The sequence below is a fragment of the Macaca nemestrina genome, chromosome 14 (assembly GCF_043159975.1).
Source record: "Macaca nemestrina isolate mMacNem1 chromosome 14, mMacNem.hap1, whole genome shotgun sequence".
Classification (NCBI taxonomy): Eukaryota; Metazoa; Chordata; class Mammalia; order Primates; family Cercopithecidae; genus Macaca; species Macaca nemestrina.
In genome coordinates, this window is record NC_092138.1 from 45,698,844 (window position 1) to 45,713,605 (window position 14,762).

At 32.6% G+C, this 14,762-nt stretch overlaps 1 protein-coding gene across 6 annotated transcripts in view; it reads left to right on the plus strand.

The window, feature by feature from the left end:
• LOC105489083 (coiled-coil domain containing 171) overlaps window positions 1-14,762 on the plus strand; it is a 395,301-nt gene that overhangs the window by 277,699 nt on the left and 102,840 nt on the right. For 5 of the 6 annotated variants that reach the window (XM_071077823.1, XM_011753730.3, XM_071077822.1 and 2 more), the window contains one exon: window positions 7,763-7,894. The exons of the other annotated variant lie outside the window; for it this stretch is intronic. In XM_071077823.1, coding sequence (XP_070933924.1) covers window positions 7,763-7,894 — 132 coding nt within the window. The remainder of the gene's footprint in view (window positions 1-7,762; window positions 7,895-14,762) is intronic. 6 annotated transcript variants of the gene reach the window in all.

Here is a 14,762-nt window from a genome sequence, read left to right on the forward strand (position 1 = left end):
AGTCCTTGAGGGATGGAATTCTGTCTCCTTAATTTTTATATTCTCAGCATCTATCACTGTGCCTGGTACCCAGTAGGCACTTAATGAATGTTTGTGGAATGAGTCAAACTTTACCACCATATAGTCTCTAAATATAACTAAAGCCATCTCTAGATTCTAATGGAGGTTTTGCTGATATTGTCACCGCTTTGTTTATTTGATTACTAAAAATAGCATCTGTATTTTACTTTGCCTAGTCAAGACCTAGAGAACAAAGCCTAAATTCAATTATCAGAATATCTCTTGGAAAGAGATGTGCTAACAAGGAATTTGCAGGTAATGTAATGACTAGTTTGATTCCTATGAGATAGAAAGATGATTACTTCTATTCTTAGAGTGGATTGTGGAATGGAATAGTGTCAAACAGGATATGATAGATGAAGACACTGTATAACCAAATCTTTAAATATAATTTTATAATTTTACATTAACAATGATAAATCAGAGTAAATAATAATATATAGTTATTTTTGATTTTTAGTTTTCAGTGCATTTATAAGGAGTACAAAGAATAATTTTTAATTTATGAAACTGACAGTGTTTTAAAAGTTGAAACATGATCCTCTGCCTCTAAAAAACCCAATTTTTAGTAGCTTGTCAATGACTCTCTAAATGTTACTTATGATCTTTGAACTCTATTCTCAATTTCTTGATCTTGGTTCCTGAAGATCAGCTGTGCAGGACACACAGGTGTTAACACAGCTGGCTTGCTGATGACAACTCCGTCCATATAGCTGTCTTGTGTGTCATTATTCATATTGTTCAGTGTCATTCTGACCTAGCCAAGCTAAAAATGGTACTCCAGCTCAAGAGGGATTTTGAAACCTTGACAAACTAAAGATAAGACACTACAGAATATCATGTACATGTGGTTAGCAGTTTTTAGCTTAAACACATCTAAATAACTAATTTCAGCTTGTATCTATCTTTATCCTTTAAAATAATTTATCTTAGGAATGAAAATATATCTGTGTGGATGAGTGTTATCAATTCTATTCTCAAGTATGGTTTGTTTGTTTGTTTGTTTAAATAGCTCAAGGTCAAAGCACTCTGTGAGGTGGCATTCTGTAGTATATAGCCTATGCCACAGATTTATCATGTTATCTAGTGACTTTATAAGATGTCCATGATTAAATCACCCTATTTTCCAGCTTGATAATTTGATTTGAATAGTCAGTTTTTTAGATCTTTAATTGGGATGCAGCCAGATTGATAATTTGATTCAAGAGATCAGTTTTTTTTTTTTTTTTTTAAATTTCTGTAATTGGGATGTAACTATAATGTGAGGTGTGGTTGTAGTGGTGGATTTTGCCCTCTTTTCTGGTGACAGCAGCTGGCAGTCATGGGAGAGTTCTGGCTTTGCTCCAGAGTTGTAGGTTAAGTTAAATAACCTGCCAGCAAAAGAGGGCTAGTTGCTTACCTCCCACTTTTCAAATTATGAGTTTCTATGCTTGCTGCAGTGCCAATGGAATGCCTGCTTCTGCTGAGAGAGTGTCAGGGTCTCTTTCCAGTAGGTGTGGAGCACAGCGGGAACTGTGGCTTATATCCTGGGACATTGTGGTTTGGGGATCCTCCATTATGACATTGTGATCATTGTATAAGGATGATTGCTACACAGGTAACTTGTTTCTTAGTGTAATAATTGTGTGCCCGTGTGTACGTGTGTGTGTGTGTGTGTGTGTCAGAGAGAGAGAGAGAGAGAGAGAGAGAGAGACAGAGAGAGAGAGAGAGGGGATATGAATGAATGAATGAGAATGCCCACAGGTGCAAGGAAACTATTGAGGAAAATAAAGATGTTTAACATTCATTGATTATCACAAAACCATTTTTGTGAAACAAACATTGTTGCTAAGATTGCCAAACAATAGATATAAAGAAAAAAAAATAGGGAAATGGAAGTACCAACATCTTAAGTAATTTCTTCAACTATTAATTGTTCATATATAGATATTAAAATGCATTACTATTTGGCACTAAGAGCACTAGACTTAGTATCTCCATATTAGAGATGACAATAACTATTTCACAAGGTGGATAGCAGAATCAAGTAATGTAGCGTGGAGAGTACGGTTGTCCCTTGGTTTCTTTGGGGGATTGGTTTCCAAACCTTCTGTGGATACCAAAATCCATGATATTTAAGTTCCTGATATAAAATGGTGTAGTATTTGCATATAATCTGTGCACATCCTTCCATACACTTAAAATCACTTCTAGATTTATTTATAGTACCTAATACAATGTAAGTGCTTTCTAAATTATACTGTATTGTTTGGGGAATAATGAAAAGGAAAAAAAGTTTGTACATATTCAGGACAGATGCAGCTTAAAATATATACGTTCAATTCATGGTTGAATTCATGGATATGGAACCCACAGATACGGAGGGCCAACTGAACTTTGAAAATTATGAAGTACTTTTGGAGGTATTATTTGTATTATTACTAATAGAAGTAGTATTGTTATCTGTCTATCCATTTGATTAATTAAATAGTTAAAGAAAAGGTTAAAGAAGAGGGAAAGTATCCATTTAGGGATAACCATCCTATCCCTGAATATCATTTTCATTGCACTGACACACTTTGATCCTTCCTCCTATCACTGTGTACATATCAGAGTCTTGAACTGTCTAATTATGTTTTTTTTTTTTAATTATTTTCTCTTTCTTTTACATTGTAGAATTCATGAGTTTAGAATGGTGTTCTTATCTGATCATACTTACTAAGAGCCTCTGAAAGCATAGTGGGTATTTTCTTTTTTTTTTTTTTTTTGCTACTGTGTATTACAGAGTATATGGTTAACTCTGGCTAGTTCCCTTTTCTTTGTATTTGCAAAAGACTCTCCAGTATGCCTCTTCCACTTGTTTAACCAGAATTTCTGTTAATTAGGTATTAGAATAAGTGGTCAGTAGTTGTGACCAGGAAAGTTAGCTGTGGTATCAGGAGACGGTACACTGATTTCTGGAAACATTGAGGAAAGGAACCAGAAAGTGTCTTGAGATGGCACTCTGTTTTGGCAATATAAACTTGACTCACTAGAAATTGTTTGTAGATTCTCTGGTGAGAAGTAGTCATTAAAAAAAAACTTTACAGATAATAAAAAAATTATCTTTCTTCTATATCTCCAGAGCAGGGGATGACCAACTTTTTCTGTAAAGGTCAGATAGTAAATATCTTAGGCTTGGTGAACCATATGGTCTTTGTCTCAACTACTCAACTCTGTCATTGTAACAGGAAAGCAGCCATGGACAATAGGTAGATGAATGTGTATAGCTCTAATAAAACTTTATTTATAATAACAGACAGTGAGCTGGATTTGGTTCCCAGGCTGTAGTGTGCTGACTGTACACTGCTCTTTGGTGCATAGGTTGAAAAATAGTGTGTAGGCTGTTCTAGTACATAGAATGAAAAATAAAAGGAAGAAGGGGAAGCAGTAAGGAATCAGTGGGAATGGAAGGAAGTACAAGGGATGGAGTAGGACAAAGGATGACAAGAAAATGGAGGCAAAGTACAACGTGAACACAGGATGATGAAAATAGAGATTATAAGAAATATTGTAGAGGTCTGTTTTCATATTGGAGTATATCTGGTAAAAAGGTTTATTTTGAAGCATTGGAGGCCATAATAGATAGGAGCAAATAAAATTGAAGCAGATTAAAAGTATGTCATGAAGCCCTGATATCAGTTGCCTTTCCCAGGCATTCAGAATTCAGAGAATGTATACATCTTCTTACATGTGTTTTTAACTCAACCTCAGTTTTTATGTATACTTTGAGGTCTTCTGGCTTGGTATCCGATTGGTAAAAATACAGCTAGTAAATCATTTCATGAGTGGTTTTTTTTTTTTTTTTTAATTGGAACATAGAGTCCAGACGGATTTATAGCTGTGCATGATAAAAGATGGAGGGAGTTGAGCAATTTTTCTAGAAATGACTAATTTAATTTCATAGTTGATATCTAGCAGAAATAGCTTTTTTGTTTGTTTTGGTAGGAGCATAAAAGTTACAAAACAGATTGTTTACTTGTGAGTAAAGACTAATCAGAGAAATAGGAATAGTAGAGTATGGATCTTGTGGATCACTTAAATCTAGAACTGGATTATATATTTATCTTGAAATAAATATATTTCATGGCACCGTTTTGACTTTTTAGAAAGTTTTATTTATTTTTCTTCTCCTGTTTTTTTTAAATGATATGTCTATTAGAAGTATCTCCTTTCTGAAAGTATGTAATAAGAAAGGGAGAAAGTAAACTGTTCTTTCTAAAAATCAAAATTTTAGAGTAGGAGTAATATAGGTTTTAAAAATTATTCTAAAATATGATATTGCATGATTTTAAAGAACGTTATGGAATGTGTAACATCTGATAATTGAGATTTATATTGGGAAAGTCTGTGGAAAAATTATATGTTAAAAATGAGCTGTTAGGCATTTTGAACAAGAAAAACATTGTATACATGTATTAGTCATATTGATAAATAAATGAGAATAAAAAGGCATAGAATCTTAATTATAGGATGAATAATGTATTATAAACATAATTAAGGATTGACTTCTGAAATTATAATTTAATCTACAGACAGGTAACTGCTGGTTGTTTTATTCCTAATTCACACTAAGCTTGGTACTTTAAAAGATAAACTTTTCCTTTTAGAAAAAGAAAATTTACTATTCTAATATTACTTCAAAACTTTTTTGACAGTAACTAATTTGCTTTAGATCCTCGTTCTTGAAAATAATAATTTTGTATCCAATAAGCTGTATTTCCTAAAGAAATTCCAAATTATCTCTCTTTTAATATGTTAGTTACTTTGTTCTCAGCCTGCCTGTTCTATTTCTTTTCATGAACAAACTTAACGCAACAAGGTGAGAGTCCTTTCTTACTATTCTGTGTTGAATCTCCCTGTTCACACCTTGAAATTCAGACTTTCCTTCTGCATTCTTTCTAAAGTCTCTCCCTTCTACCCTTTATTTCTCCTGTTCCTTTTCATCTTTCTTTTCTTTCCATTTGTTGCATGATTGTATTTTTGCTTGTCTTAGTGTCACTGTTTTGTATTCTTTCAACATGATGCTTTCACTCCCTTTACTCATTAAAATAAAATAATTTATAGATAATTCTTTTACAACACTTTTCTAAAAACTTTTCCTAGAAATATTTGAGAACATTTTAGATACTCTCAAAGTTCCGGTTTAATTTCAAAGTGGAAAAAACTCTTAAAATTTTAGTAGAAGTATTTGTGATATTGCGTCTATTATATATCACAGGTCTCTCACTCTTGATGGCATTGTCAAGTTGATTCAACAGATAATTGGTAATTAAATGAAAGTATTAAAGCCTGCATATTATTCAAATGATTATGATGTTCATCATTAGGTGTAGCAAAAATAGCTGCATTTTGCAAGTTTTTTAAATTTACTATAAAGCATTATTTAATTTGGCAAATTAAGTAATATTATACCAAAAATATTGAAATGACAATAAATCAGTTTTAGATCCAAGATACCACAGCTTAACATTGCTCATAAAATTTATTTAGAGAATATAAAATGTGGCTTACTGTTCACTGTGTGTCAAGCTTCATGGATGAAGTATGGTGCCTGATGCTAATCAGGTTAAAGGACCTCCAGTGCTTGAGCTGTGTTGTGGATTATACTTACATTGCTTATGGTTTTTTTTCCCCTCTCTTTGCCCGTATTAGCAATCTGCTTTTGTACTTTGACATCCAGGATTTCCCTAGTGAATTTTGTCACAGAAAAAAGAGAATCATCAATATCGCAGTTAAACTTGACTTTCAAAGCTAATAGTATCTCATTTGGGGGCTCAAATTTAATAAATTTTCTTTGATTCTGGGTGAGTTTTTAAACATCAAACAATGAATTGGCCAGGGTGCAGTAAAATATTTAGATCTATTGACTGTGGTTCAGAAGGGTAGAAGGCAAAACACTAGTGGTTTGATGTTGATAAATTCTCAGAACCTTAATCCACATTAATGTTTTCTTTTATCTGAGTACACATTGGTGACAAAAAAAGCAAGAGAAGGTATTCATACATGTAAAATATAAAACCTAAAACAAATGTATTTGTAAAATATGATTTATTTTGTTATGCTAAGTAAGTTTAACAGCATTCTTATCCTGATTGAAGACTCTGGAGAGTGTTTGTTGCAGATAAATATACATTCTGAATTGAGATTCCAGCATGCATGTGGTACTCACGTCATTATAAAAATTATATCATAGTGTGTTTTACAGCATACACTTTGACATTCTCTTATTGACAGAAAGTCTTCAGATCAGCTTGGGACCTATAAGGATTTTTATGCCCACAGATTAGCATGAACAGTTAAAAATGCCATTATATGTTTGTGTATGTTTGCTGGCTTAAAGAAACGCAGAGTTTCTTTAACTCAGAGTTTGATAGTTTTGTGAAATGTGTATATATCTTAAGGAACTAATTAATATAATAAAAATAATTCAAACAGTTTTACAAGCTGCCCGAGTAGACTAGAAAAATGAAGGAGAAATGTTCTATCTTATAGTTTTGCCAAGTTGTATTTGAAGTTGCTTGGATAAAACTAGAGATAGAAATATATTTATTTGGGCAATTAATGCAATTTTTAGTTAACCCTAGTTTTGACCTTTGCTACCTGATAAAAAACTTTTTGTTCTGTGGCATTGAGCTAATTGTATAATATTTATTAAATATATGGTAGCAAATAGATAAAATTTTTAAACCTATTCCAAGCATAAGGAAAGTTAGAAAATATGTCTATGTATTGAAAACTCCTATTATTAAACTATATGATTAAAACAAGAGCTTACTGATCTTAAATGCAAACTAAACTGTGGAATTCTTAAGGCTTTTACTAAGTTTGGAAATTAAAAACCAAAATATCTGTTTTTGAATGTTTCCATTTATATTATATAAGGAATATTTTCTCATTTGTCCAGAAGGTGGCAGTGTGATATCAACTGCATGTGATTCCACACTGACTGGAGAATTGGTGTTTTTCCCATATCGGTGATGTGTTTGTATTGTTGCCTTTCCGAATACTTAAAATAGAGTACAAATACTACTGATTTTATCTGTTGTATTGTTTAGAAATTGTGTGACTGTGTTGGTTTATATGTATTTAATCATTAAGACTCAAGTTTAATAAAATCCTGCAATTCTAGAAGAGTGAAAAGGGCAAACAAACCTCTTACTTGTATATTTTTAAGTCTCCTTTTGTGTTGAGTATATTTGTTTTAATTCTAGAGTACATGTTATTGAAGTTTTCTTTTCAAAGACTAGTACCTAATAACAATCTTGTCCAATATTTGTCAGTTCATGTCAGTTAAACACCACATGTTACTAAGCAGGTGATAATGATTAGGAGATTGCTGTTGTTTTTGATTTTGTGAATGTTTTTTCCTTTCTTCCTTTTTTCTTTTTAGGGTGGAACTGTGAAAAAATAATTCAAAACCTCTTGATCAGAAGAGCTCCAGTGACTCTTCTTCCCCTCCCTCATTTCAAGCAGGAGGATGCTTTTTCTTCTTAACATTCTCCCCCAGCACTCTGAATTAGAGATTTATTTGCAACGAAAAATCAATTAGTCCTAAATTTATTCATGGATTTCAGGTCCAGCGATCAATGCAAGTCCACTCAGTGGGCTCAAGGGGACCCAGTTCATCCCAGTTAATGTGTCTGAAGGGGAATTACCATTGATGCTGTTTTTTTCCCTTTAGGTCAGAGATCAGATCTCGCTGTCATGGTCTGCGGCAAGCAGGAATGACTTCACCCTGCAGCTACCCAAACTGCACCTGGAGACCTTTGCAATGGAGGGGCTCAAGGGCGGGCCAGAGGTGGTAGCATGCCAGGTTAGAGTCTAAATAACATTGTTTGCTACTGAGACATATAGAAAAATAAATTGCACTAACTGGAGAGAAAGAAAGCCTCAAAGTATTGTGAATAATTTAAAGGAGATGCAAATAAATGTTTCTTCATTTTCTTCTATCATGTAACAATATACTTTACAAAATGCTGTTTTTTTCTTTAAAGCCTAGAACTAGCCTATTAAAATAATCCAGAAAAGTGTTTTTACCAAGGAAAAATGTGTTTTATGGCAAAGTACAGTATTAAAAGAAAATACTTCCCTATCAGCAGAGGACAAGAAGACACTAGGCTGTTATCTCTTTAAGCAAGTCTCAATTTGTTGCTCTTATTGTTTGAAAATAAGTAACTTTAGAAAAAAAAATAATAAGAAATCACTTTAGATGTAAACATCAAGAGAGATACCTGAAATTTCTCAATATTAATTCCAAAATATATCCAACATTTCTTACGAAGTAATTTAATTTCAGCAAGACTTAAACTTACCTGTATTTTCTATTGAAGAGTATTTTACACTTTAATATTTAGTTTTAATGAACATTGTAAGATGTGCAAACTGGGTCATTTCATTTATAAAACTTAAAATACCAAATCATAAGACCTCAAATAACTTTAAAGTACATTAATCAACTTATTTTTAGAAACATTCATTTTCAGATGCTGTAGGTATTGTTCTATTTTATGTCACTATTGTATTAATGTTATTGTGATCAATTTTTTCCTTCAGGTTGTTTTTCTTAATCTGACAAAATGAAATTCAGTGTGTCCTGTTAATGCCCAAAACCTTCATTAAAAAGGAAAACTATCAACATTATGTAAATTATAGGAAGCATGATATTTCAAAAGAGACTGTCCTTGTCCAATAGCACTCTATTTTTTAGTGTATTTAAAAGGAGAAATGTCTCTTAAAACTTAGTGTGCCTTTCACATGTTGAGATTTAAAATAATCTTTTTCATTCTTTAGTTTATGACCCTGTGGAATTTTAATTTTATAGAAAATTAATGTCAGTTTGTGTGGAGCAATGTTAATTTTTTATATGCTCCATATCCTAATTTAATTTGTTATTAGTACCAAATTAATGCTCTACAAGGAAAAAAAAATACTCATTGCTTCTTTCATTAGATTGTCCAATATATCTAAAATATATATAATTATAAAACTAAGCATAAAATATTTTTATTTTCTGTTATGGGTAGAATGCTGTACTGTTATTTAAGATGAGATTTAAAATGTGTATTTTAAATTTGATTATCAGTATTTATGAATTCATCATAACTATGAATACAATCTGATTTGAGATTTTTCTAGTGGTTGTAAAATTGTCCTTTACTTGGCTATTTCAATTCAGAATCTCACAAGGCTTAGTATTTGTCATAATTTACAAATAAAGACTTCCTCAAAACTAGATCTTGGTGGTTTGGAAAGAGACCGATTCCCAAAAATGCCCTTTTTGGGGGTTATTATATCTGGGAGCAGCAAGAAGGAAATGTAGAGACCCATAGTTTAAACTACTGTCTTTTCTAGATTCTAATAAAAATAGTTACATACATTCCCACCTGGATAAGTTCCATTGACATACTGTAATATATATCGTAGTTTAGTAGTATAGTATACATCATAGTTGGAAAATTAGGAGACATTAGTGGTAATAATAGTACCTACAATTTCAGCGAACACTTAACTGTGTACCAGGTACCATGCTTAGCTCTTTGCATATGTCATCTTATTTAATTCTCACAATGAGCCTGTCAAATAGATGGCACTATCTCCATTTTACACTTAAAACAACCACCACCGCCACAACAAACACAACAGGTAACTCCTCAGATCAACAGCAAGGAAAAGGCAGAGTCAAGAGCCTGGATTTAAGTCTAATAGTATTTGACTGCTAAGCTGAACTAATAAATCTGATACTAAAAAATGTAGACACATATGTTAGATGGTAAGAGTAAAACACTTAGGTATCTATAATGGAATTTTTCTTCCATTTATAAAAAATTATGCATCTATGTATGATATAGATCATAGTTTATGCTGTATTATAGACTAATTATAGCCTAATAGTGTGAAACTCTAATTTCACCTTTTTTTTTTGCAGTATAAAAATATGTGCATTTATGCTAAGTATGGCTGCTTACTTGGGAATTCAGTAGTTGTTTAACTTTGTAGTCTGACTCTGTACTGATGAAGTTGACTATTCAGGGTTCTCAACCTTTGATTATGAAGAGAGGATAACTCAGCAGGGTGTGGTAGTATATGAACCGTTTGCCCAACTTACTCAGCTGTCATTTGTAGAAGTAGGAGCTGAAGTTTTCTGTCTCCTTCAATGGGGGCAAACTTTATTGTAGGTATAATCCTGAATGAAAAGAGACCAGTGAGCATTATTACTGAGTGAAGAGGATGAGTGGATTACCTATGTTCTCTGAACCCGGAAGAACACATGACTGATGCTTTTCTATGGAGAAAAATTCAGTTCAACTTGTTTCTGAGATCTGCTAAGCTGCCCCCCTGGCGTCAATTTCCTTAGCTTAAAACAAAAAAAAAGTAATGCTACTGATCCCTGAGGTTTGCAGTAGGATTGAATGCAGCGATGGATGTAAAGTGTAGTACAGTGCCTAGCCTAGAGAAAGCAGGCAGTGCAGGGTGGCTGTTGTTATTGCAGCCATTATAAGGCCCTTGTAAAGATGAAGTAAGTAACAGTAGCTTGTTTTCATTACTTTTAAGGTGTGTGTATGTTTTATTTTGAGGAATGGTTATTTAAGATTTTTTTTTCTATATCTTTCCATTTATTTTCTTCACCCTTCCCTGTTTGTTCAAAGACTTTAAATAAAATTTTGATCAAGCACAGCCTACCATAGCTTCATATTTACTTTTCCATGGCATATGATGTTCCAATGAGGCCATATCTCCAGTGAAACTATTCATTTAAGTTCCTATAGCAAATTTAAACCTATACTAGTGCTTTTGTCTTCCAAATAACAGCAAATAGGCTTTCATTACAATACTGAGAAGAATAAAAACACCCAGATTAGACCAATTAGCTTTAAATGAAAAGTCCAGTATAGTGTGAATGCAGAGAGCTTTGCAATAAAAAAGATTCTACTTATACTTTATAAAGATAATACCTATTATTCATTATCTTATACTCTGAATTGCATTTTTTCAATAATTATGATATGTACTATTGGTAATAACTGGCAAATATTAGCAGGCATCCAATAAATGTTTGTGTTTGCATTTTGATTCAGTAGTAATAAATAATAATTATACAGTAACAATAGCTAACATTTGTTGAGTGCACAAAAATCAATCCAAGATGGATAAAAGACTTAAATGTAAAATCTAAAACTATTTAGCTTTAAAACTATGTAAAACCTTTAAGCCAACCTAGGCAAAACCATTCTGGACATAGGAACCAGCAAAGATTTCGTGCTAAAGACGCCAAAAGCAATTGCAACAAAGACAAAAAATGACAAATGGGATCTAATTAAACTTAAGAGCTTCTGTACAGCAAAAGAAACTATCAACAGAGTAAACAGACAACCTACAGAATGGGGAAAATATATTGCAAACTATGCATCTGATGAAGATTTAATAACCAGCATCTATAAGGAACTTAAACAAATTTATAAGAAAAAACCAACCGCATTAAAAAGTGGGTATAGGATATGAACACATACTTTTCAAAAGAATACATACATGTAAGTTAACAAGCATATGAAAAGAAAAAGCTCAATGACATTGCTGATCTTTAGAGAATGCAAATCAAAACCACAATGGATACCATCTCACACCAGTCAAAATGACTACTACTAAAAAGTCAAAAAATAACAGATACTGATGAGGTTGTTGAAAACAGGGATTGCTTATACACTGTTGGTGGGAGTGTAAATTAGTTCAGCCATAGTGGAAAGCAGTGTGGCAATTCCTCAAAAAGCTGAAAACAGAACGACCATTTGACCCAGCACTCCCATTAACTGAGTATGTACCCCAAGGAATACAAATAGTTCTACCATAAAGACACATGCAGGCGTATGTTCACTGTAGCACTATTCACAATAGTAAAACATGGAATCAACCTAAATGTCCATCCATGGTAGACTGGATAAAGAAAATATGGTACATGTACACCATGGAATACTATGCAACCATGAAAAGAACAAGATCATGTTTTTTGTGGGAACATGGATAAAGCTGGAGGCCATCATCCTCAGCAATCTAACACAAGAACAGAAAACCAAACACCACATGTTCTTACTTGTAAGTGGGAGCTAAATGATGAGAACACACGGACACAAAGAGGGGAGCAACTGGGGCCTTGAGGCTGGAGGGTATAGGAGAAGGGAGAGGATCAGAAAAAATAGCTATTGGGAACTAGGCTTAGTACCTGGGTGACAAAGTAATCTGTACAACAAACCATTGTGACATGTGTTTACCTATATAACAAACCTGCACATTTACCTCTGAACCTAAAATAAAAGTGAAAAAAAATCCTTTAAAATTCTGCCATTCAGAAACAACCAATGTTAACATTTTGGTATATATACTTCTAGTCATTTTTTAGCCATAAATACAAACTCATATGCACATACTATTTATATTTAATATACCTATATATATTTAAACAATAATTGGGCCATATAGTTTTTTTCACTTTTTCCTTTTTATTGGTATGTAATAGTTACACATACTTTGGAGGTACATGTGATATTTTGATACCTATATACAATGTACAATGATCAATCAGGGTAATTTCATTATCCATCCCCTCAAATGTTTTTCTTTATGTTGGGCACATTACAATTCTTCTCTTTTAGCTATTTTGAAATATACAATAAGTTATTGTTAATTATAATTTCCCTACTGTACTATTGAATATTAGAACTTTATACCTTCTAGCTAACTATTTTTGTACTCTTTAACCAACCTCTCTTGGGCCATACTCTCTGTATGCATTTTTTTAAACCTAATAATATGATGTCTTTCTTGTCAGTAAATACAGATTGATATAATTATTTTTGATGGCTGAGTTGTATTCTACTATATGGCTCTACCACAGTATATTTCATCAGTTTTCTGTTGATGGATATTTGAAGTTATTTTGAATTTTTTGGTTATTATGAATAAAATGGTAATTAATATCCTCTTGCATACATATTTTAATTATTCTCTTTTTCCCCTGGTATAAATTAGTAGAATGATTACATCAAATATTATGTATACTCTAAGGCTTTTAATACATATTCTCCAAGTGTCCCTGAAAAAGATAAGATGGTTCCAGTTTACCCCCTACAAGACTTCTATTAGCCCTTTAATATTCTTTTTAAAGTGTGGTTCTTTATTTTCTGATAATAGAAGAAAGTTTTTTTCTCTTTTTATAATTTTGGTCTTCCCTGAATTTTCAGACATCCATTCTCACTAGGTCCTTATGTTATACAGAGTTGCTAGGTTTTAATCTAAGAGATTCTCTCTGGTGAAGTAAGGAAGAAATATTTTGTGGCAGCTGCTCATCTCACAGATTTTCTGTTTCATTGCTTTCTGAGTGCATGACTGTGCTTTGAATATTTGAGATTATTGGAATTGGTAAGTGATATCTTTTTAATAATAACTTATCAAAAAGATTTTGGATTATCCAGAGTTGTTGTATATAAGAATTTGTGCAATTCTCTTTATTCTTTTAAATTTTTTACTTGCCAATTGATAAATTGTAGTTGTGTATATTTACATGGTACAAAGTGATCTTATGGCTTATGAATACAATGTGGAATAAATAAATCATGCTAATGAACATATCTATCACTTCCAATTATCTCTCTCTCCCTCTCTCTCTTTTTTTCTTTTTTTTTTTTTTTTGTTTTTTTTGTTTTTTTGAAACGGAGTCTCTCTGTTGCCCAGGCTGGAGTGCAGTGGCGTGATCTTGGTTCACTCCAGCCTCCCACTCCTGGGTTCAAGCGAATTTCCTGCTTCAGACTCCTCAGTAGCTGGGACTATAGGCATGTGCCACCACGCCCACCTAATTTTTTTTTATAATTTTACTAGAGACAGGGTTTCACCATGTTGGCCAGGCTGGTCTCGAACTCCTGACCTCAAATGATTCATCCACCTCAGCCTTCCAAAGTGCTGGGATTACAGGCGTGAGCCACTGTACCCAGCCCAAAATAAAAATATCTTTTATGTTGAAAAATATAAAATAATTTTATAATTGGGTTGTGGAATCGAAAATAATGTTGGAATGTTACCTTCTTCAAAGGTTTGTAAATATTTCCCAGATAAGAGCTGTTTGTTAGGGAAATACAATTAGCTTGCAAAGTCATATAGTTCATCTGAGAATAAATGAATTTGATGGAAAAATACCATCCTTTGTCTCATCTAGCTACTTGACAGGTATGGACTCTAGTTTTTCAGAATATAAATTGTGCCAATGAGCAATCTAAATGTCCTAGATTTGGGGCCTAACTTGAATGTGAATATAAGAGGTAGTGAATTTGGTGCTTTTTTTGGTTGTTGCTGACAGTAGGAAGAGTTTGCTACTTGGTAGTTGACATTTCAGAATTCTGCTCTGAAGATTTCATAGTGCACAAGTGGAACTAAAATTTCTTCAAAATTTCCTTAGTAGAGCTCTAAGCAATGCTAAACAAAAGTATTACAAGAAATGAAATGCCAAGGTGCACATATGAACTTATTACTTTTCTCTTTTTGTTTATTTTTGTCATTAAAAAATTTGATGCATAATAGATATACTTGGTTTTAGGGTACATGTGATAATTTAATACATTCATATAATTTGTAAAGTTCAAATCAGTGTGCTTGGGATATAGATCCATCACCTTAAGTATTTGTCTTTTCTTTATATT